General features: G+C 35.6%; 1 protein-coding gene and 1 long non-coding RNA gene across 3 annotated transcripts in view; one reads left to right on the top strand and one right to left on the bottom strand.

Annotated features, from left to right (window-relative positions):
* LOC130051209 (uncharacterized) overlaps positions 1–6004 on the bottom strand; it is a 35132-nt gene extending 29128 nt beyond the window's left edge. Inside the window, exons 1-2 of one of the 2 annotated variants that reach the window (XR_008799613.1) lie at positions 5858–6004; positions 5658–5751 (exon numbers count right to left, since the gene is read on the bottom strand). This is a non-coding gene — a long non-coding RNA (uncharacterized LOC130051209). The remainder of the gene's footprint in view (positions 1–5657; positions 5752–5857) is intronic. The other variant, XR_008799612.1, reaches the window with a different exon arrangement.
* On the top strand, positions 819–23505 carry LOC130051206 (uncharacterized). Its single transcript, XM_056152692.1, has 8 exons — positions 819–903; positions 5298–5337; positions 6952–7158; positions 9313–9423; positions 16797–16947; positions 17988–18127; positions 18501–18530; positions 21030–23505. Exons 1-8 carry the CDS (start codon positions 883–885, stop codon positions 21122–21124), a joined length of 795 nt encoding a protein of 264 aa, XP_056008667.1. The 5' UTR covers positions 819–882; the 3' UTR covers positions 21125–23505.
* Positions 23506–24230: the final 725 nt, after the last annotated feature.

The raw sequence follows: 24230 nt of genomic DNA, 5'->3' as shown, positions 1-24230 counted from the left end.
CCAAGGGATATACCAGAGGCGGGATCAGGTGCCTAGGAGGAGTAAGGATCCTCTGTCGACCGGTCACATCTCTGTGAGCCCTATATCTTGATCAGATAAACGGAGTTATTCGTAGTCAAAATCAGTGTGCCAATAACTGTTTAACACTCCGTATGAAACAATTCAGACTGCATTTGACCCATGCAATGATAGGTTGTAATGGCAAACTATCAAATTATCTAATATGTTTTTAGACTTAAGTTAGATCTGTATCTTTCAAGTTATGACTGGTGTACCATTTTTATTTTCTATGATTGAAATCCCTCCATGCAAAACTGTAATTTTTGCATTTTTATTCACAGTTGAATACTTCTTTTGTGATTTTAAAAATGATTACATGTTTTAATATCAAACATTTTCAAAGGTCCAGTATTTTATTGTAAGTTACCTGTAGTATATTCAATTTGGAGATGAAATAAAGCATGCACACAATTCAGTATTAATATTTTTATAAAAGATAGTTGAATTAAAAGTTTGAAATACTTTATATTATTTTTTTTGCTCTTTGCTACATTTGCAAAAAAATATAGCTGTCCAATCAGTGTTGAGAATAAAAAAGTTGGAGTCCCATCAGTACGTAAGTCAAAATAAATGTGTGTCCTATTACATTTTGCACCCCCCCCCCAACCCCCAATAAATATTGACTGGTCCCTAATACATACTTAAATTTCCATTTCATTATTAATCTATATAATTCATATTTAAATTTCCATTTTGGTCCATTTTGGGTCCATTTGATTTCCATTTGGGTTCCATTTGTGTCCATTTGGGTTCCATTTGGGTATTTGACGTACCGCATGCGCAATAGCCTAGTCAGAAATTGGGAATTCCCTGTGAATGTAAATGGATTTTCAAATTGAAAAGGTATAGAACATTACGTTATTAGGACCACACACACATAAATAGTTTCAGAATATTCATGACTGCTATGTTCATAGATCATATTAATCCGTTAATTTGCTACTTGTTATAAGTGCTGAACGTTTCAGTTTTGATGCACAGTGCTTCCGGTACCCCCCTTCTTGTATTTTTAAATGATCAATTTCTCGGGTATTTCGGACCTATTATTGATGAAATATTTAACTTCAAAGGTTATCTATTTTAATGGAATACACAAATCTCGCATAGAAACCGTTTTTTAAAATGCCATATCACCGATCATATCCTGGCGTTATCGGTTTTCGATAGTGTAATACAATTTTTACAAATTCGATATGTTCAGTGTTTTATTTCTCACCTTAATTCTATCTGTTCTGAACAATTGACCATATTTAATACATATATACTGTTTTTTGCGTAAAACTATCAAAATCCCTGTAGCATTTCAACTTTCTTGGGATCCGCCATGATCAGGGTTTTTTTAAGTGACGTCACCTATTTTCGATAGTAAGTATGGCGCGCTGTTAGTGTTAAAACAACATGAAATAAAGTCTTTTCTCGATTATTTTTTCAATCAATTTGATTACACAAAATAATTTTGAATTCATAATTAACGATTAAAACAACATTAAACAAATTTATCAAGTTTTTTTCTTTCAATTCATTGTGTAAAATTAATTTGCTTGCAGTGTATTACAGTTAAAAATGTTGAACACAATGGGGACATTTTATCTGTGTGTCTCTTCTGATCACCTGAAGGCTGATCTTAAATTCTGAGGACTAAGGGCTGTATCATACACTTTGCACACCATCCTGCACACATCATATCTTGTCACAGAGCGACCAACACTTTGGCGCAAAAATTTGTGAGCTTCCTGCTCATACAAGGTCTCAAATGGCCCAAAACATCCAACATCCATCGGCTGCAAAAGGTGACTAGTATGTGGCGGCAATACAAAAAGAATAATGTTATTTTCACGAGCCCATTGGATTAAAGATAAAGAAGTATGGCTTCTGTGTCCATCATACAAAAGAAGAATTGGCTGCTCTGGGTTCCTAGAGTGGACATATTTGGTGAAGTGGTTCTTAATATAAATATTGAAAATGTCAGTGTTAGAATAGCCTGTATCACTCATGGATCCATCACAGCCAGTAGTAGCACCGTCTAATAGTTCGGGTAGCAATCGCTTACCTAGAAACACCAGATAGGGAGGAATACTGGATCCCAAAGCATTACCACACCTTAGTACAGTTATTGTTTGTGATATCTCAGAAGTCACGACTTGTGCTGGCATCCCTTTAGCTGAAATTATGTTTGGAGGCTTTGATCCACCAGTATTGATTCCTTTTTCGTCAACATTGAATATATGTTCGGGTTTATCCCTCAGTCCATGTCTGTCAATGATAGTTTCTAGTTCTTCAAAGTACTTCTTGATCCATTCTGGTGACGCAGCTTTTGCTCGAAGTTCTGATAATCCTGATGGTTTCACGGCATGAAGTTCAGGCCACCTTTTCATGAAGTTGTAGTACCACTTCATTGTCAAGTCTTTACCCTTTTCTCTGATACCTAGATCTGCAGCATAACCAGATGCTAGATTCAACACTTCTGCCCGAGTGTATCCATATCCTATCTCTGACATGGTCTTCACATGCTCTACCATGTAGGATTCCTGTTCCTGTGTAAACAGTGGTGGAGGTCCTGACGAGACACACTCAATACTAATACGTCCATCTACCCTATTTCTTAAAGTTGTTAAGGGGACTTGAAAACGTTTGGCTGCACCATTGACACTCATACCATCTTTAACCGCCTGGAATGCATTGTTTAATGCTTCTGGACCATAATGTGTTTCGTGTACAGCCAACTGCCAAAAATTTATAGACAAATGGCGGACGTCAATGTCTAAACGTCAACGTAATACGGATTTTCAGTGGCTATGAAATTACAAAGAGAATAAATCTTACCTCAGTATTTTGTTATATGTCCCTTTGATCTGATCATTTTCAACATTCTGGAAGGTAGGGCTCGATAGAGGTTCCGTATGTAAGTAACGGGTATGCTAATCCAGATATCCAGAAGTTGGAATTTAGATCCGCCATTTTGTCTATAAACTTTTGGCAGGTGGCTGTATAATCCGATTTTACTGTATATGAAATCGTTTAGGCACCACAGTTATAAATCCATGTCACAATCATTCATTTAAACACATGCACATTAAAGTCGCAAATTCTCTGTTACATCCCCGGCAGTGATGTTTATTTCTTTTCCCGATCCAAAGGAAACACTTTCATTGAGCTTCACTCTCTTCGGCTCTAGCGGGGACAATGTGGACGGTTTCTGAATCAAATCACTTTACACTCTGTAATTGTTCCTCAGAGGTGCGTATGTAGTTGCGAATAGCAGATGACCTGTGACCAGCTTTTTCCCGCTATAAGTTTCTCGTCAACACCCGCAGCATATAGGCGTGTGGCAGCAATAGCCCGAAGAGAGCGATTTGTAAAAAAAAAAAAAAAAAAAACCCATCAAATCCTGCCTCTCTACACATTTTCGCCCCAATCTGTTGCAGTTGATGTACCCCGACTGGGACGTCGTCGCACCATACATTCCCCTTAGGAGCGATTTTCGGTCTGAGAGATAATGCATTGCATTTTCCACTGCTGGGGCTACAAATGATTAAAAAGAAATTTGTATGCAACAAAAATGAAACAAACAAAATAAACACTGTGAAAAAATTGTTAACATATTTAGGAGAATTTATAGAAATAATGAATAATCTTACCACAAACTCATGTACTTTTCAATCATCTGAATCCATTGCTTCAAGGCACCCGGACTAAATGATAAAAGAGGGCTGCAGCTTCTGTTTTTATACCAGTTATAAGCCTACGTGTCAGTATCATATTATTAGGGTTCCCAGAAAGGAACGTGGGATATCAAATGTTTGTTTTATCGAAAAAATTCTTTCCGAACACCCTTTACGTACCCTCATTCACCCCAAAAAAAAAACCAGTTTTGTTGAGTACAGTCTTCAGACAATAGAAGCCTTCGAATCGCTTTCCAAGAAGAACAAAAGCCTGTTTTGAGGAGTATCGTATTTTGACAATTGAAATGATGAGCTAACATTTAATGAGCGAATTAAAAAAAAAAGAGTTGACCTTGTGTGCCATTAAAGTTTATGAATTCCTAATATATTTAATATTAAAAACAAATCAGAAACGAAAGGTGTAAATATATTTGTCTGTACCAATATATATATTTGTACGTGTTTTTTTTAATATTTATTTGGGGGGGGGGTGTTTAAATGCATTTGTTTTTAGATAGAACAGTGTTTAAGTAAGATACAAGACTCTGATGGTCTATTATGTCGGATACGGGACTGATCTCGCCGCTACGCGGCTCGTGCCAGTCCCGTATCTGACATAATAGACCATCTTCGTCTTGTATCCCTTACTTACATTTCAAGCAAAGAAAATTAGAAATGCATCCTACAATTCGTATCGCCCGGTAATCGTCTTACATATTTAGCAAGTCATATTTTTTTCCTCTCATTTACCTGTCTACGAATATGTTTTATACCGGACCACAATGCAAACTTGTCATTTGATGAAATTATACATTTATAATTTCTCAATGTACGGTTTTGTACTTACATGCATATGCTTTTGAATTTTCTGAGCTCTGTCAAATATGGACTTGCTGTTCACTTAAATAAACACTGCAAAATGTAGCAATTCACACAATCCTGGTCAGGAATGCAAATATAGACCTTTATCTTCACTGGGCGGGTCATGAAGATAAAAATATAGGACCACGTGGTGATTTATAACTATTGTATACGTACGGACATGTACTTTGATTTTAAAAATCAGTTTGTGATAACAAAGTCAGAATCAAAGAGCAATCTAGTTCATTTATCCTTAATCTGGAAGTCATATCTAGTTCATTTATCCTTAATCAGGAAGTCACATTTAGTTCATTTATCCTTTATCAGGAAGTCACATCTAGTTCATTTATCATTTAATCTGGAAGTCACATCTAGTTCATTTATCCTTAATCAGGAAGTCATATCTAGTTCATTTATCCTTAATCAGGAAGTCACATCTAGTTCATTCATCATTTAATCAGGAAGTCACTTCTAGTTCATTTATCCTTAATCAGGAAGTCACATCTAGTTCATTTATCCTTAATCAGTAAGTTACATCTAGTTCATTTATCCTTTAATCAGGAAGTTAGATCTAGTTCATTTATCCTTAACCTGGAAGTTACATCTAATTCATTTATCCTTAATCTGGATGTCACATTTGCTACTTTTTACACAGTGCTTTTTATATAGGTGTGCTATAACATTTTGATATTGTCATATATTTATATCTTTCAGGTCTGTGCATTAAAATGGAAAATATCAATCTTCTGTACAGGTATAGCTGATACGTACAAAAACTTAAAACATTGTTGTGACGTCAGTTCTTTGTCTTGACAGTACTTTATTTTTCATACTGTACTGAACATAGTCCAGTATTATTAAGAGCAGGCCAATATTATGAGGAATACTATTTTAGATAGAACAATGTTTTAAGTAAGATACAAGACTCCGATGGTCTATTATGTCAGATACGGGACGGATCACTCGCCGCTACGCGGCTCGTGCTAGTTCTGTATCTGATATGATAGGCTAACTTCGTCTTGTATCCCTTACATACAAATGTAAAGCATTTTTCACTTCATAGAAAATATCTACCTTCTTCTTTCGATTTATTTAGTGAAGGAATGCCGAACTCGAGTACAAATATCGATGACGTCCCCATTCAAATCCTGCTTTTGAAACCACTAACCTGTATAGTAGTAAAATGTACTTGTTTAACGTTCACCAGGATAACATAGGATGTACCCAATAATTTATAAAACTTATTATAACTGTAGAAATAGACAGAAGCTTACCTTGTACACGGTCAGGTATGAACACGTCAACTGATCAGTGGTTTACTTACATTGTACATGTACGGGATCTTTAAATGTCTTCAGTTTGTCTCCAGTCGTTATTCTATTCTTCAATGTACTTTAAACCTTGTACTGAAATCAATACAGATAAGTTTGAATGATATACGTTTTGATAAAATATATTACAAAAAAATCGATTAGTACAAAGGAATTGTGAACATTTTGATATGATTTTACCCGCCGTGGATAATAACTTCGGAAATGATAGGAGGGATGTTTCTTTATGTTTTACTTAAGCCCGGAATTAAAAGTGAACGTCGGAGTCTTTCGGACAAAACCGGCGGGCGTTGGAAGGATAAAGAACTCTCTCACTAATATGACTGTATGCGCCAAGCAGAGGTATAAATTTTGGCACTTCATCTTAAGTTGATGACGTCTCTATACGAGTGAAAAATGTTCAAAAGAGACGTAAAATGATATATCAGAAGGGACATAAAAATAGCATACCAATAAACAAATACATTTAAGATAGACATACGGTCATCAAATTGACAATATTGAGATCTTTACAAAATCTAGTGCTTAAAATACATTCATTCTTATAAACATTTGTACTATTGCATTACATATCTTTCAATATACACCACACAATCATTCTATCACACTGTACGCTGAGCAATCATACTTGATCTGATGACGCGTTGTTAAATAAATGAAGTCATGAACGTCGTCAGAACGTCATCTTTACTCGTAGTGTCCTTTTACTTTCTAAACGATTGACCCTGACACTGCATGAGAAACATTTGTGTGACTAGATGTCGTGTAATCCTGCGATTGCGCATGTGTGTTGCGGCGTGACGTGTGATAGGGCTGTCGCGCTAGGAGATGTATCACAAATCCATTTAGATATACACTGTATAAGTGTGTATATTGATAGAATATTTGGAATCGTTTCACTTCTGCCCGGACACCATGATTGATGTAGACGACTCGGTTCAAGACATTTACATTTCTAAATTATCTGGAATTAAATGAGTGACCTTCCAGAATACACGTTCAGTTGCATGATTAAAATAATGAGTTAATTTTTGTAGACATACGAATCCTACTCCTCTTAGTACACATAATTCACGGACGAGAAAATTTCTACCCGGCTAAGTCCTGCACCGACATCACGCTGGCACAAATCCCAGAGGAGGTGTATCAGAAATGTCTAGAAAATGACCGGGTCATTCACTGTTTGCCAGATGACGACGACGTGTTGGGACTTAGCTGTTTCTCTATTGTCTGGATAGCAAAAGGTACGTCAATTATTTCTGATCACGTAGTTTACGAATGAAAATTATTGAAATTTATTTATTAGATACAACACCTTTACTCGTAGTGTCCTTTTACTTTCTAAACTGACTTCGCTGTTTAAAAGCTGATTTGCATCAAGTTATTTTACACCCAATCGCACACTTCCATTTGATAGGAAATCGATACATGCATTGATATCTGGGGGATTTAAATCAAACTCGAGAATATTTTGTTGGATATGTAGACGTTCAGCTGAGCCAGAACCTCTATCTTGCAGTATTAAGACGATTTAATTTTACTTTTTTCACAGTGTAATATCAGGCGATCGTATTCAAAATATTACCTAAACGGTTGAAGTATTACCATGAATAGTGAAAATATTTAGAAATCATTCCAAAAACAACTGCCAATCAAGGTAATGGAAGAAAAACTTAAATGAACAGATACTTATGTGAATTGATAAATGTAAACCTGTATCGTAAATTTCTATACACCAGTCCATTCTGTCTTATGTTACGAGTCTTTGGAGCAAAGAGAGGGTTGTAGTTATAACGATTAACAGACTGAGAGATAGACGGTAAACATATCTAAAGTATGCTGTAGTATTATTCTGATAACAATGATACTTGTAAAGGAAGATGGAACCATCCTAATGTTTTAATTTGTAGCCATATGATCTAAACGTACACACAGATTGGGTACCATTTAGTTCGCCTGAATTTAAGGCTCAGATAAGCTTTTCTGATCAACTTCTGTCTGTTTGTCTGCCCATTTTCCTGTCTGTCGAAATATTTGAAATACATGAAATATGCTCCTTTTAAACCTTTGAATTCTTTTAAGTGCTGTACAGATTGTGACATGGCCCTTGGCCTGGAAATTGTGCTTGCCATTTTCAGTTTGATGTATACTGCAAGAAACCTTGCAGTATACATACAGGTATATTTATACAATAATCAATCTACTGATAAGCGGAAGCATGTTTGTAAGTACAAAATTATACTTCAACTTGACCTTTGATCTTGTGACTTGCAAATCAAGAAGGGTAACTACAACCACTGTCTCAAGTCTACTTTCTGTCACATGATTCTCAAGATATCAAACAAAGAATATTTTTCGATATTATAATATTCATATGGAGACGTCACCTTTGCCTACGAAAAGCTGCAAAATATAGGCCTGTGTTCGGCGCCCAACACATTTTCCTCACGTTGGACTTTATTGAGATATCATGGGGAATACATTCATTCCGTATAATTCATTCTATTCTATTCTATTCTATTCTATGATTCATTCTATCCATGTTACATTTAAACATAAATCTGGTTTTCATTTTCATCATATTTTGTTTAAATGTAGCAGGTGTCATTAAAACACATGCAAAATGCATATTTGTTACAATTTATATTTTATTTTGAAATATTTCGTCTCTCGCAATTTTATAGTAAACGCACATTTTCTTACCACTCTATCTACAAAGGTGGTGTGAGTTCTTGCAACTTGTACCTGTTCTCAGATGCGTACAGAGCTTTCGGGATCGGCAGAAATTTGTACTCTAAATTAAGAATCCAGTTTTAATTAACGAGTTGCATGCCCTTTGTTTGAGAAAATTCCGTTTAGAGTACCACAGAAAATGGCTGAATGATCTCTGTGACGTAGGTCATCAAAACAATTGCAATAGGCGCTTCCGCCTAAAAAGAATTCATAAGCTGCTAAGGCGGGTTACTATTTGTTCTGCAATGCTTACTACCTTCATCAGCCGATAAAACAAGAAAGAAATTTTATTGTTTATATTGTTATGCATTTTTTGAACATATAGACTAGATTTAAGTGATAAAATACCATATTGTTGACCCACTCGTTACTTTAATTGAAAGATCGAATTAACCTTGTGACCTTGACAACGTTCTATATTTGGTAATGGTTATACAGATCAAAATGGATTGAACTACTTAGCAACAAACATGTATTCATTGTCTATAATGAATCAAAAGAAATATAAGGGAAAGGGTTCAGTAAATGTAAATATTGACTAATTAAATAAGAAATGACTTGTATGGTTATTGCGTTCAAAACGATTTGTAGATTATGTTTGGTTTTATTTTTGTGACTAAAACACAAAACCATCATGTTTCATATTCCATAATCCAATATCACAGGTATGTGTCCGTATTACAACAAGTATCAAGGAAACCTGCATGAGAAGCCATGCACAGGGGATGCTGAACTTTGCCCTCCAAAACAGTTCAAGTCTCCATCGTCAGTCTTATGTAAGTAGCGATTGTTTAACATAGTTACATATATACTTTATACACCATATTTAACTTTGCATTCGGGGTAGATCAGTGGTAGAGAGTTCGCTTCATAACTCGGAGGGAGGTCGTGAGTTCGAGCCCCGCTCGTGTCATGGCCGCGTCAAACTTAAAGCTGACATGAATTAATAAATACGTACACCTTTCTCATCTTATCCGCCATATTTCTCTCAGATAGCCTAATTTACTCTACCCGTATATACCCCAAATGTGATTGTCACACCTGAGTGATTTTTCTAGGTGGACTCGACCAGTGCACATCTCCTATAGTAATATATAGGAAATGAGAAACAAGTAAAATCACATTTTAAAACATTATGCTTTGCTCAAAATTACAAAATATTTATTGTATACCAATGCAACATTCTGAAAGTTTAGATAATTTTGACAAAATTGCGAAAAAAAGCTTTTCTTGCATACTTGCAAGTGCATGCAAGTATTTGCAGTTTCTTATGAAATAGATGCGGAAAAATCATTTGCCAATTACATACTGATAGAATGGAATAGGCAAAGAGCATAAAATATATTATTTATATCAATTCTTGCAAAATAAAGGTGCATGCCATATGCATAATATGCAATGCACATAGCATATTCGCCAAAAAAAAAAAAAAAAAAAAAAAAACAACCCCGTATCATATACGGACGTCTACTCAACAGGTATCGGAGATGTGCACTTACCGAAAATATTAAATTCTCTTTATTCTGATAAATCCACAAAACAAAATGATAAACTCCATTTGTATCTCGTTAGAACTTTACAACAGGTTGTCGTTCCATTATTCTAACATACAAAGTCAGTATTTTCTACATGCGCAGTTCAAACTAATATTTTTTTTTAAACTGTAATGAATTCAATTATAAGCATCAACTCCTGTAAGTTTCCAATATATTGTAATTCATAATTTTTTAAATAGCTGGAAATTTTTAATGCTTGTAAGCTTACATTTATATAAGTGATCAATTTTCTTTCCTTCTGTGAAGTGATATATTGTACATCGAAGTAGGACTCTCTCTCTCTCTCTCTCTCTCTCTCTCTCTCTCTCTCTCAATGAATATGGACATACATAGACCGTAAATAATTACATGGTTCCCAAAGAGAAAATAAAATTATATTTTCGTTTATATATTTCCTTTTATATGTGTCTTTGTGTAATCAATTGTTTATTATGGATTGCAAATGCAATACCCGCATTTTCACACAGGTGTATATTTCGATCATTATTCCCTTATTTATATATCCAAGTTTGTATATGATCAATAAATTTTGAATTGTGCACGCAATATATCCAACCAGATGCTCGGTGTATATCATTAGATTCTGATTTCTATAAACTGCAAAATCTCGACCAGACAAGCATTCAATACAGGAAAAAAAAATTGACTGACATCTCCCCTGATTGAAAACACCCTGTTTGGCACGGGTGAAGTGTGTCGCAGCCTGTATAATGGAAAAAAGTAAATTGTCAAAAACGTGGGGGAGAGCAGACCAGTCTCCCTGCCCACCCAAACCCCCTGTATACGTGCCTGAAACAACATATCAATTCGTGTTGAAAGAAAGGTGCATACCTGCATTTCATTAACTTCCAAAGGAGTTCGAATTTATGTGTTCCCCTATTAATTATTTTGTATGTAAGATTCGTTCCCGAATTTAGAATCATGCTTTCAGTCAGAGCAGAAATGAATTCATTTTGAAGTACATCTAGTTTGAATGTAAATGTGGGGTTCCTTCTTTTAATTTCATCAGACTTATTAGAACCCCCTCCCCAAACTATGCAGCTTTGTTTTTATTGATATCTAAATCGGTATATGAATCCGGGTATAAATTATATCATGTTTTTTCATGATCATATAGTTATTGATACTAATAATAAAAAAGGAAAATGTTTATACTCTTGCCTTTTGCATATCCTACTAATGCATCACAGTATATTGACGCTATCATATCAAATAAAACCTCAACACGAATTTTACTGCTTTATGAATACTAACATCTTATCGAATACATTTGAATTTGCAATTTCGACGCACAGAGGTATGTCTATTTTCAGAATATATCCATTGTGCCAGATCTACGAAATGAAAATATTTATGAATAAATTACACTCAAGCCTGAAAGTAATCATTATGGCATGCTACAGAAACGTTAAAACACACATATGATATTGTCCTGCAATGCATGCATGCGATTTTTCTGAAGACATGTATTTATGTATTCGTGAATGAAGTTCCTACGCATAAAAATATCTTGATTTTATACATTTTGTTTTGTAATTTTAGTTTACCATTCCTTACACTGCGTAAATGAAGGAAAACTTGGTAAAGGGTGCAATTCTACACCATAAAATCAGTATACATGCATGTGTTGCAATGCGAAATGTACACGTGATAACCAGATATGTATCGTCATTTTTCAGGGGGGGGGGGGGTACAACAGGAAGGGGGGGAATGGAAAATTGGATTCTTCAAAATTTCTTGCCATTCAAAATAATAAAATAAAACAAAAAAACCCAAACAAACCAAGATGTTTGGTCTGATGTTCAAAGTCCTAATGTGGGGGTGAAGGGTTAACGAGTCTTTTACTTTAGCTACCTCAATAATTCCCCCCTACACCTCATTTTTTTCAATCGTTGGGGTGGGATGGGGTGGTTAGAGTCCTCTACTATGAGTGCCTCATAATATCTTCATTTTCTTATTTGGTGGTGGTGTGTGTCGTCTACTATTATATCAGAACTTTTAAGCTGGGGTCAAGTGGTATTACAAAATAACAAATAATGGATATTGTTATTAAAGGTGGGGGATAGCCACTCTTGTCCCCCCCTCCCTCACCTTGATTCTATGTGCTTGATAATGACGCATAATATGATAAACTCAATTATTACATTTTGCATTAGCATAATTAATTTGCGTCGAGTTCAACGCAGAATGCAATAACGCAAAATGGCATATATATATATAAAAGATCTATTCAATGCCAAATTGGCATAAAATGAAGTAATTGAAAATAACATGATTTAAAGATATGTTTAATTATTGCGTGCTATAAGTGAATCAAATAAATCTGTATTATCAATTAATGAGAGCAATATTGAGTTACTGTTCTCTTATATTGAATTAAAGATATCATTTGTCTTCTCTCTCTCTCTCTCTCTCTTTCTCTCTCTCTCTCTCTCTCTCTCTCTCTCTCTCTCTCTCTCTCTCTCTCTTTCATCCCATGCACTCGTACAGTGTTGTATATGCAAATTATATATGCATAAACAATTTATGTACCTAAATGATTATCTGATTTATAAATCTGCAATACTCTGACCAGTAAATCATACGGTATAAGGATTCATGCACAATACAGGGTAAATATTATACTCTGATACTTCCCCTGATTGAAGATAGCTGATCGGCACGAGCTAAGTGTGTCGCAGTCTGTACAATGGGCAATGGCATTTAGTGTTGGAATACAAATGGAGTTTATCGTTTTGTTTCACGGATTATGCAAATAAAGGGAGTTTTACTACTACTAGTATTTTCGACAAGTGTACGCGTACATCTGCGATCCTTTACAGATATTGCGAGTAGACCCAGGTAAATAGTCGTCCGCATTCGATGCATTTTCATGGCGAGCATACATGTCATGTGCATAAGTACAGTAGTATTTATGTATTTGTATTTTGCTTGAAGTAAGTGTGAATGGTATAAATTTTATACTCTTTGCTTAATTCATTTTATCAATAGATAATAGATGAAATATTTCTTCACGTTTTTGTATAGCTTTGACATATTTCCTGCAAATGTACGTACATTCACGTAATGAAAAGGCATTCTATATTTATTTATCCAAACCATAGAGATGCTTTACTACTGTACGATATGTTTATCATAAATTTTAGCACTGCGTAGTGTTCCAAAACGTGATTTCATTTCTTCTTGATGTCCTATAAATTAGTAACGGAGATGTACATGTTTACCTGTCGAAGCTACCCGCACAGGTAAATCGAAGACACTGATGTGAAGTGAAGCGTAGATAAACTCGTCCCCTTATATACCATGCGAACCTTGATACATATAACAATAGAATATCCAACTACATGTAATATGGCGGATTAGCAAAGAAATATGGCGGACTTATAGAATTATACTACATTTATTAATTCATGTCAGCTTTAAAACGTACATATAGGTAGTGTTTGCTTCTTCACCAAACGTTCGGCATATAGAAGTGAGAATCGCGGGTCTTTGGGATATGATATCTATTATGGAAGTCCTTTGTCATGGTAGGCATTGGCAAGTTAATGAAACCTCACTGTTCCGCGATTTGGTGAAGGCGTCAGTCCAAATATCCAGCCAAGACGAATCTCGGTCCAGATTAATAAGCGTTAAGCATAGGACTGCACCCACAGCTGGTGACGTCTCAATATGATTTGTTTGTTTGATGTTGGTAGGATTGGTTAACTATATATTGTTAACCGAATGGTGACTGTATTATCAGTCATAATACTATTCATCTCATTGCAATCCAGCCTCACCCTCCAACACCTCCCAAATGCACCAACATAATGAAGTTAAAGTGTGTTGTAGTAACATACATATGCTCCGTATGGGACGTATGGGTTGTACCATGGTTTAAAAATAAATATAAATAAATAAGGACCGTCGTATACCAACACGTCTGATGACTGTGGTACTATCTTTGGATGGCCGGACACATACATGTGGTCATGGTAGGCATTGGCACGTTAATGGAACCTCACTGTTCCGCGATTTGGTGAAGGCTCAGTCCAAATATCCAGCCTAGACGAATCTCGGCCCAGATTAATGAGCGCGAAGCATAGGACTGCACGCACAACTGGTGACATGTCAGTATGAGTAAAAAATTCTAGAAGGGACGCAAAACAAATAGTTTGCATTCTGTAATCTTGCTCTTTTAAAGAAATGCTAATGAAAACAATCATTATTTTTATACTGTAAATTCAAAAGACATCAAATGATCATGTATTGATGAGTCAATTTAAAGAGCATGAAAGAGATGGTGAATTCACTCAGAAACTACTCTTTTCAAAGACAACCAGTTGACAGCATATATAAATATATATATATATATATATATATATATATATATATATATATATATCTGGCACAAAAAAATTAAAAACGAAAAAAAAAAACCAATCATCGGCAGTGTTCCCTTTATGCAGTGTGTATTCTTTGCATCCGGGGTGTTTAGTTGATGCTATTGATTTTATTTGTTATTGTATGATGATTTTTTTTTAGTGTTACTCTTTATTCCTTTTATGCAGTCTCTAGTGTTAACAATTATAGTTTTTATTTTTATTCTTATCTTATTGTGTTATTTGATAAATTTTCATGCTCATGGCGGGTATGACCTGTCGACAGGTGATACTTACTCCTCCTGGGCACTTGATGATGATCCCGCCTCTGGTGTGTCCAGGGCCCATGTTTATTCAACTTTTTAATTTGTATTCCTTATAGGAGTTATGAGATTGATCACTGTTCATTATCTTCACCTTTCATGTATGTGCAAGCCACTTGTGTGTGGCTTTGTAGTCATGCTACAATGTACTTCACTGTCTCTCTCATGTCAAATATCATTTTGGTACTACATTACATACAAGTGAGAGAGAGAGAGAGAGAGAGAGAGAGAGAGAGAGAGAGAGAGAGAGAGAGAGAGAGAGAGAGACGTCTCTAACATGAACAGCTTTGTATTCACTATTTGTATTTACCTGAGGATGAATGTTAAAATCCAGAAAGCGCTAGTTTCAAAATTTGATAAGCATCATAGTTATTTTTCTGTTTAAAAAATTAATAACTGCATAACTGGCAATATTGTGTCCAAATGAAATCAAAAACGTCTTCAACAAACTTGCACGTGCATTTCATGCCATGGGAAATGCGTTTCTCATCACAGTTTATGCTTTTGCTTCCATTGCACGATTTTCACTCAGGCATCGGTGTCTGATTCTTTCTAAAATTTCAAACTCACTTGAGTGTTTACACTACGTTTATCAACACAATGCCCCCTCAACGTGAAAGGCGTCGCCTGACGACAGAACAACCGGGCAGATGTATTGGAATGCTTGACGCTGGCTATTCAAAACGTGACGTTGCAAATGCACTAAACGTCAGCCAGAGCGTTGTAAACAGGGCCTGCAATCGACAGCAAACTTTTGGTACAGCAGCACACTGACATGGGGGTGGTCGTCAGAGGTCGATAACCCAACGTCAAGACCATTTTGTGGCTCTTCAGGCACGACGTCATCCCTTCTGGACAGCAACCAGCCTACGTAACGACCTCCTGAACGCCTCGGGGGTGAATATGTCCACTCAGACGATACGGAATAGGCTTCACAATGCAGGTCTCAACTCGAGAAGGGCATGTGTTTGAGTCCCTCTGACTGTTCGACACCGGCTGGAGTGATTGGACTGGGCTGAAGATCATGTCACTTGGACACAGAACGATTGGGTTCAAGTTCTGTTCACCGATGAGTCCAGGTATTGTTTGGACTTTACAGACAGGAGGCACGGAGTGTGGCGACGACAACGTGAACGTTTCCATGATGCCAACATCAGTGAATATGACCGTTATGGTGATGGTTCCATCATGGTCTGGGGTGGAATCAGCAGGGATGGAAGAACAGATCTTCATGTCCTGGAGAGAGGAACAATGACGGGGATGCGGTACCGGGATGAGATCCTCAATGTTTACGTCAGACCCTACGCTGGTGCTGTTGGCCCTGAGTTCATCCTGATGGATGATAACTCCCGTCCTCATCGCGCCAGGGTGGTGGAGCAGTACCTTCAGAAGGAGACAATTCTCCGTATGGACTGGCCAGCGCGCTCGCCGGACTTGAACCCGATTGAGCATGTATGGAACATGCTGCAGGTTGCCCTTTCACGCCGTAGAGCACAACCCACGACTTTGGCAAAGCTCGGAAACGCCCTCGTGGAAGAGTGGAACAAACTTCCTATTGGAAACATCCGGGTGCTTATTGACAGCATGGCTTGACGTTGTCAAGCCGTCATTCATGCAAGGGTAGGCCATACCCGGTATTGACACTTCATCGACCAAGTGTAATGTTCATATGATCCAGAAGGAAATATCAGGAATTGGTAGGCTGTAGGTTGGGTCTTCTACATATATTCTCCACCACTACGAGACTAAACATGATCTTGCTTTTGCGAATAGATTCGCAAATAGATTCATTTTGTTAATTCGTATGACCGTCAGTGGAACAAATGGATCATACAGTTTTACACCTATAAAGCGACTGTTTAAATGCCTTCTATTAAAATATTTCACTATGTTTCGTGTATTTCAGACAAAGGCTGTTACATAAAAGAACCCACAACAACAAGAGCGACACCTACCATAGCAACGACAACAGCCATAGCAACGACAACACAGTCAGTGTCGACTGAAAGCAGGGATTCAAACCATTTAACCCATGTACCAATGTCTGGAATCTCACGGTAACGAGTTCATCAAGTTTTGAAATTGCTAAAAACCCATATTTACCACATTTTCCCATGAAAACACCTTTATTTTTACATTACTTGACAATTCATTGGGAAAACTTACACAAAAATGAAATTTATTAAAATATAGCATTCCGTGGGGATCCGGGTTAGAATAGGTCCTCAGTACCCCTTGCTTGTCGTAAGAGGCGACTACATGGGGCGGTCATTCGGATGAGAGCGCAAAAACCGAGGTCCCGTGTCACAGCAGGTGTGGCACGATAAAGATCCCTCCCTGCTCAATGGCCATAAGCGCCGAGCATAGGCCTAAATTTTGCAGCCCTTCACCGGCAGTGGTGACGTTTCCATATGAGTAAAATATTCTCGAGCGGGACGTAAAACAATATTCAATCAATCAATCAATCCAAAATATAGCATTTCATGTTTTAATCACTTGTTTACAATGTTTGTTTTTTTAATCAAATAATAGAATCACAACAAAATCTTACTTCATTTGGTGTGTCCAACATCTTGGGTATCCTATCACCTTAAAAATACTGTGTTTGCATGGGAATGTCAACTATTTGATCAAATGATAATGTAAATAGGTTATTAATGCATGAAATGCACCAACAAAAAGACATTCATTTTTGGGGGAAATTGATGTTTTCCCATTGAATTTTCAAGTACAGTTATGTGAATTATACAAAATTGGAGACTTCATTTTGTAGTAGATCTTCGTATTTGGGAATATTAAAACATTTACAAATAGTTGTACAAAATTCAATAACCAATTCATTTTAGGTATCCTATGTTCTTTATTTGATATTACAAACAAAAGAATGAAGTACATGTACGCAAAAGAGCCCAATTGATAGGACATTTTACTAATTTTATGATTAGATACTTCTTCAAATGAATCATAGATAACTGATAGTTTATATGCATATTATCTTATGTGATATATAGTGAAATATTTTAAGCATACTGCAATTATGTCTTAAAAGTTGTTGTCACCTCTCCAAATCAATTTAATTGTATCATTTTTCTTTCAGTAATGAAATCATGTTGGAAATGAATTCCTGTTCCACAGAAACTGGTTTTTTGATTTTCTTTATCCTCACTACTGTCTTTCTCGGTATGGTTATCGCTGTGTTGAAGATACAGAGATTAAACAAGTTCTGCAGAAATATAGGTAATTTGGAATAAGAAGTGTAACTTAATTCTGCTATTTAATGATTTGAGGAAAACATATGGCAAATAAATCTAGGAAAATTGACCTATGCCAGGATGATAATTTTATGTAATGTTTAGCCTGGGAAATGAAGAATTCAATCTGTTTTCATCAATTTGAAGCTCGAGGAAATTGAGACAATCAATAAGTAACACACAAATAAAAGATTTTAAGAATATAGGTTATGATTTGTAGGGTATATCGCCTTAAGAAAGCATTGACACACAGAGAGACTCCTTTATTATTATTATTATTATTATAGGGCTCACGCATTTTCGATATTGGGCCCTGAATCTGTTTATCATTTAAGATTTCTGATATATCTTTTTGACAGCGAAAAGCTGCAGAAAAGAACATCCAAAAGGTAAGATTATAATGTTATTCAATAAAAAATGTAAAAATAACAAACTGTTCAAATTAATAAATCCTGTAAAATACAAAATCTAGAAGAGAGCAAACAAAACAGCAGAGCTGGGATCACATGGCATTAGGTGTCAGCATCCACTGTACAATGATAATTTTGATATAATATCATGGTTTTCACCATGTTTTAGTTTTGGGTGTTGGATGTGTTGTATTAACGTTCTAATAACGGTGTACTATTCACACCTCAGAATCACGTGTATGTTTTGTAATCACGCCAGATTGGAAGCTTTTAGTAGGGGTAGTTACCTGGTAGCTGTATGATAACTCGGAAGGGAAGTTTATATTTACGGCAAGTTTAGGGGTTAGACTATATCACATACAGCTAACAAAAATAGCATGTAATGATTGATTGATTGTATCTTGTTTAATGTCCCTCTCGAGAATATTCAACTTATATGGAAACGACACCAAAACCGGTGAAGGGCTTCAAATTTAGAGCTATGCTCGGCGCTTACGACTATTGAAAAGTGAGGGTTCTTTATCGTGCCACACCTACTGTGACACGGGACATCCGTTTTTAAGGTCATCGAGGACTCTTGACATTTACAACTGATGCCGAGCGTTTGGCGATGGAACTGTCACTACCTGTTATAACAACTTAGGTCTGTCGCGGCCAGGTTTCGAACCCCGACCATCTGCTTGCGGAGCGAACGCTCTACCTCTAAACTGTCGCGGCGGTCAACATGTAATGAAAAGATGATAAAGGAAATAAAATATTTGATACCACGATATCTCAATGAATCGTTTTTCATCAGCATTATCACGGCACCAGTAAGAGAGTAGGAATTACATCACGCGCTCGTCCTTTCCGTAACCGGTTACGGAAATAGCCGAGTAGTTACAATTGGGGAAGGGGGTAATCGTTTTGTAAGAAGTAATTGTGATTTTACCGATATAACTGCTTTTGTGTACTTTTATAACACCGTGCAACTAAATCGAGAAAAATTAAAGCAGCAATAAATATATCTGCATTTGATTTTTTTGCAAAACGAACGGTACATAGTGTTTTTGATATCTGTAAATAGAAAAAATATTGCTTACATTTCTTGTGCCTTTTAAGTGGTGTGTACATTCAGAATACGATTGTTTTAAAAGAATAATTCAAGTATCAAGGCGTCTCAATCTATGGATACCATCTCAGTTTTTGTACAGGTATTATAGAGTAGAACCGTTAGCCAGATGTTCTCCAAGAAATCTTTCCATGAAGTTGGGTTTTATCCTGGGGAAATATCACAACTGAGTTTGGTTCCCCCAGAAATCATACTGTAGAGGAGGTTTCCTTCAAAATCCTACTATTGAGTCGGGTTCCCTGTGGGAATTCCTATAGTCGGATGAATAAATATTTTATGCAGAGAAACAATTGTGTAGAAAAAAATAATGACGATCCCTACTATAGGAAATAATATTGACAGATAAAAAGAAAAAAATATATATAGAGATAGTCCAGTCTTTTTTTTCTTCTTCAAATTATTGTAAGTTAGGTGGACATTTTGAAACTTATAAGATTTTTATATACATAAAATTATAATCTTTTTTCAACTCTTTTGAATATATTCAACTTCCACTGCTGATATTTTGTTCTTAATATGACATGAAATTCCATCTGATGATCCTATCATCTCCTCAAGTCTGCACTTCATTTTGTATATATCAATTTTAAGAGCTAGAAATGATATAAGATTGGTAAAGAAAATTGTTTTCACATTCACTTCAATATAGAATCCTGTAACAATAATTTTTCATGACACCTTGAATTAAGATTCAACTAACAATATTCCATATCCTTTGAAGAATTTGACATTCATATAATAAGTGTCTATTTTCCAACTTTATCCAGGGAAATCCTACTACAGAGGAAATTCTACTAAAGAATTGGGTTCGGAATTGCTATAATTAGGTTGAGCTTTCCCCTCACTGTCAGTTTTCCCCAAGGGAAAACTTACTATAGAGTTGCGTTTCTCTTGGGGAATCGCATTATGGAGTCTAATGTCCGCATTTCCTCCGTTACGAAAACGTGTTATAAAATTTTGCATTTGTATGGAACTGGACTTCTCATACTACTTGTACATCAATTGAAATCTAGTTATGATAATTTTCAAAATTTTGTTGTAAGACTTCATGCATTATACTAGTAACTTTGCAAAGAGTTTGTGTGCTAGATGTTCTGCGTTAGAAAAAAGATATTCAAAGATTTTTAAGATGCGTTTTGATTGTGCGATATCTTTCCCTGGGGCCTGAATTCCAGAAGGTAAGAGTTTCACAATTTTGGTGGACGCCTCTGCTCTTTATTACTACACACTTAGTGGACTATGCTTAGTATTCAATAGATTAGAATAAATGCTATTTCATTTCATCACTCTTACAATAGCCTCGCTTTGGAGCTTGCCTGGATACATTTTAACATTAACATTTAACAGTCTGAATATTCTTTTGCCAGACAAATATGATGGAGAAAGTATGAATGGTGGAGAAAATATAAATGGTGGAGAAAATATACCAATGGCGGAAGGGAACAACGATGCAAACGCTTGAAAGCAACTTGGAATCATTCTTTCAAAGAAATTGAATGCTGACTTTGGAAGTTCATGGTATATCACAAGTTATAGTTGTCAGTTAATTCTTGCTGCATGATTGGGCCGTCTTTAATCATTTTCTCTTTACGTGTTGCGTTTCCAACAACTGGAAGAGTCGGAGAAAAGCTTGTTGATACATCATATAACGAACCTCAGTCAGTGGTAGGTGTAGAAGATGTTACCGGTGTTGCGACTCCCCTTTAGTCAATTTTGCCCTTTATGGGTTCTTTACTCCTCCTCTTTGGTACATCTTCCGGTCAGAACCCCTCTTTGACGATTTACATGATCCGCTCCTGTTTGTAATTATAAACTTTAATGGAGAGAGTGAAAGTGCAAGATAACAGGCGGACACTCTGGAAATTATACAGCTTCTGTAGCTATAAATACAGATTATTTTATATGTACATTTCTCTGTAATGTTGTTGACCTCTTGATATGCATTTAATATAGTATACTAGCTATACCAGTACATTTATATGATCTATTTTGTGGCCACTCGATTATCATTTATATCTGAATAAATCCAATGGTCAAACGCATATTTATCAAAAAACAAATTAAAAAAAAATCTTCATTAAATAGATTTCATCTTTTTTATAAACATATTTTGACCTCTATACATTTGTCATTGATAATAAATCTTTAGAAAATGTTGATCGAGAATTTAGGCTGTGCACTAGAAATTTTGTCAATATTACCTACAATAAGAAATGTATAACAAATCTATAACATGATTGTGTTAAGTTATAGATAACATAATTCTTCATTTCTATAATAATTACACTGTATTTAAGTCATGCATCATTTTATTTCATTTGTGCAATTACATACTTGTATATATGTACAGCCTTTACAATGTAGGATACCGGTGCCCTTTAGTATATGAATATGATAATATGTATCTATAATGGTTTACTATTTTCCCTGCTTTAATTTATTTACATTATTTCATACATGTGAACGTTCACTACAATATTACTATTTTTATGTCTCCCTTCTTTCAGGGGAAGATATGTTGTTTTTGTACTTTCTTTCCGTCCGTCTGTCTGTCACAAAATCTTGTGAACGCTTCTCCTATATGGCTTACTGGATAGACTTGAAACTTTGTGCAATGCTTCATTTCCATTTGCAGATGTGAATATTCGTGGGACAAGGGGATCCGATGAATGTAATAAAAGTAATTGTGGATATAAGAAGGGTGGAGAATGTAAAATAGCTTGTGAACACGTCTCCTCCTATATGGCGTATCTGATAGATTTGAAACTTTGTAAAATGCTTCATTGTCATTTGTAGATGTGCATAATGGAGGGACGGGGGAATCCAATTATTTTCATAAACGTTATAGTGGATCTAATAGGGGTGGGGGTGTAAAATAGCTTGTGAACACTTCTCCTATATAACTAATTGGATAGAGTTGAAACTTTGTACAGTGTTTGATTGCCATTTGTAGATGTCCCATATTATTGGGACAGGAGAATCAAATAATTTTCATAAAACTTATAGTGGATCTAAGAGGGGGATGTTAAGATAGCTTGTGAACGCTTCTCCTCCTATATGGCTTATCTGATAGACTTGAAATTTTGTACAATAATTCAATGTCATTTGCAGATGTGCATATTGTAGGGACAGGAGGATCCAATTGTTATCCCTGAAATTATAGTGGATCGGAGGGGTGCAGAGTGTAAAATTGTTTGTAAACTCTTCTCTTTTGTGGATTACCGGAGTTCATAATGTCTGTGTTCCTGCTCATGCTTTCTCCGTACCATGCAGTACATTAAGAGAAGGAGGTTTCATTTGGAGCACTTCCAATTTGGGGAGCTGGGGAGACATTTATTTCTCATAACAACAATTTCTAGTTCATTTCTCTGTTACTATGAAAATGTTCATGATATGGGGAACTTATTAATGTTCTTCTTTTTTTTTTTTGTGCAAACATTCAATTTCTCAATATTAGCGAGCTAAGTTTGCTTTAACATTGTATGTTCCGAATTTCGACTAATGTTGTCCACCTTGTAAAAGAACTTGAATGATCGCACGTACGTATGTAGGAGGTTACATGACATGACATATTTCAATTGTTTTAACCAGAATTATTTGGTTTTAAATGGGTGTTTATGAACAACTGTCACTCGGCCATTTCTATTGCATGTTCAGAAAACAAATCAAGTAACAGTCACATGTGTTGTGCAGACTTGCAGAGGTAAGATCATCGATGGTCTTATCTGTGTATAGCTGTGTAGTTTGTAACTACAGTACCTTGAAAGGTGAATATCAATGTCATAACTCCTATAACCATAGTACCATGCCATCATTGTAAGAGAAATAAAAGTATCAAATACCTCCTAGTAATTTGTTGTTTTATACTCTTTCAAATATGCATTTAGACAGTTGCATCTGAATTATTATTCTCTCACCCGAAGGTGTGTTACTCTAGCTTCACTTGCACCTTTGTTAAAGGGACAGGTTCACGATTTTTTAAAACAAGAATATTTTTCAGTTTTTGTTTTTAACATTAAAAATCTAACTCATTTAATGTTGACAGCAAAACTTTTTACTATCTGAATGAGAATAAATGCAATTTTTTAGCCTTCACTCTGTGGTATGAATAGAAAAACTCAAGTCGATTTATGCTAAAAAAAAAACCAAAAAAAAAAAACCAGTGCAATGTTAACTTTGTAATATAAATCACCCTAATTCTGCAAAGCCATACATTTAACTTTTAGATGACACATTTTACCTAAAGAGTGCTTGAAATGTTATAGATATAATAAACTTAGATCGATATACATTTCGTTTGAAAACTTGGTAAACAATAACATACCACAATCTTTGTTTACAAAATAAATAATAAACTCCCTAAAATGAGCATCTGTGTTAATGTATACCCTAATTTTTCTTTGTGAAGCCCATTAAACACATTGAACAGTAGATTTTGCTCATCAAAATGGGAGAAAACCGTGAGTGGGTTCCTTTAACTCTGGAATCTTGTGATAATTTAATCACATGATATAAACAGTCTTTCCTTCTAAACACATCAGGCTCTTTTCATAGCCTTGGCACTGGTA

The sequence above is a fragment of the Ostrea edulis genome, chromosome 1 (genome assembly GCF_947568905.1).
Source record: "Ostrea edulis chromosome 1, xbOstEdul1.1, whole genome shotgun sequence".
In the NCBI taxonomy this organism is placed as follows: domain Eukaryota; kingdom Metazoa; phylum Mollusca; class Bivalvia; order Ostreida; family Ostreidae; genus Ostrea; species Ostrea edulis.
The sequence above is the reverse complement of the archived record's forward strand: the minus strand, read 5'-3'. Positions and strand labels throughout refer to the sequence as shown.

Bases quoted from the DNA above. Each gene is read 5' to 3' on its own strand.
- LOC130051206 (XM_056152692.1), top strand. From the start codon at position 883: ATGGATTTTCAAATTGAAAAG. The intron at 904-5,297 runs GTATAGAACATT...TATATCTTTCAG, and splicing joins TGGATTTTCAAATTGAAAAG to GTCTGTGCATTAAAATGGAA. The intron at 9,424-16,796 runs GTAAGTAGCGAT...CGTGTATTTCAG, and splicing joins GTCTCCATCGTCAGTCTTAT to ACAAAGGCTGTTACATAAAA.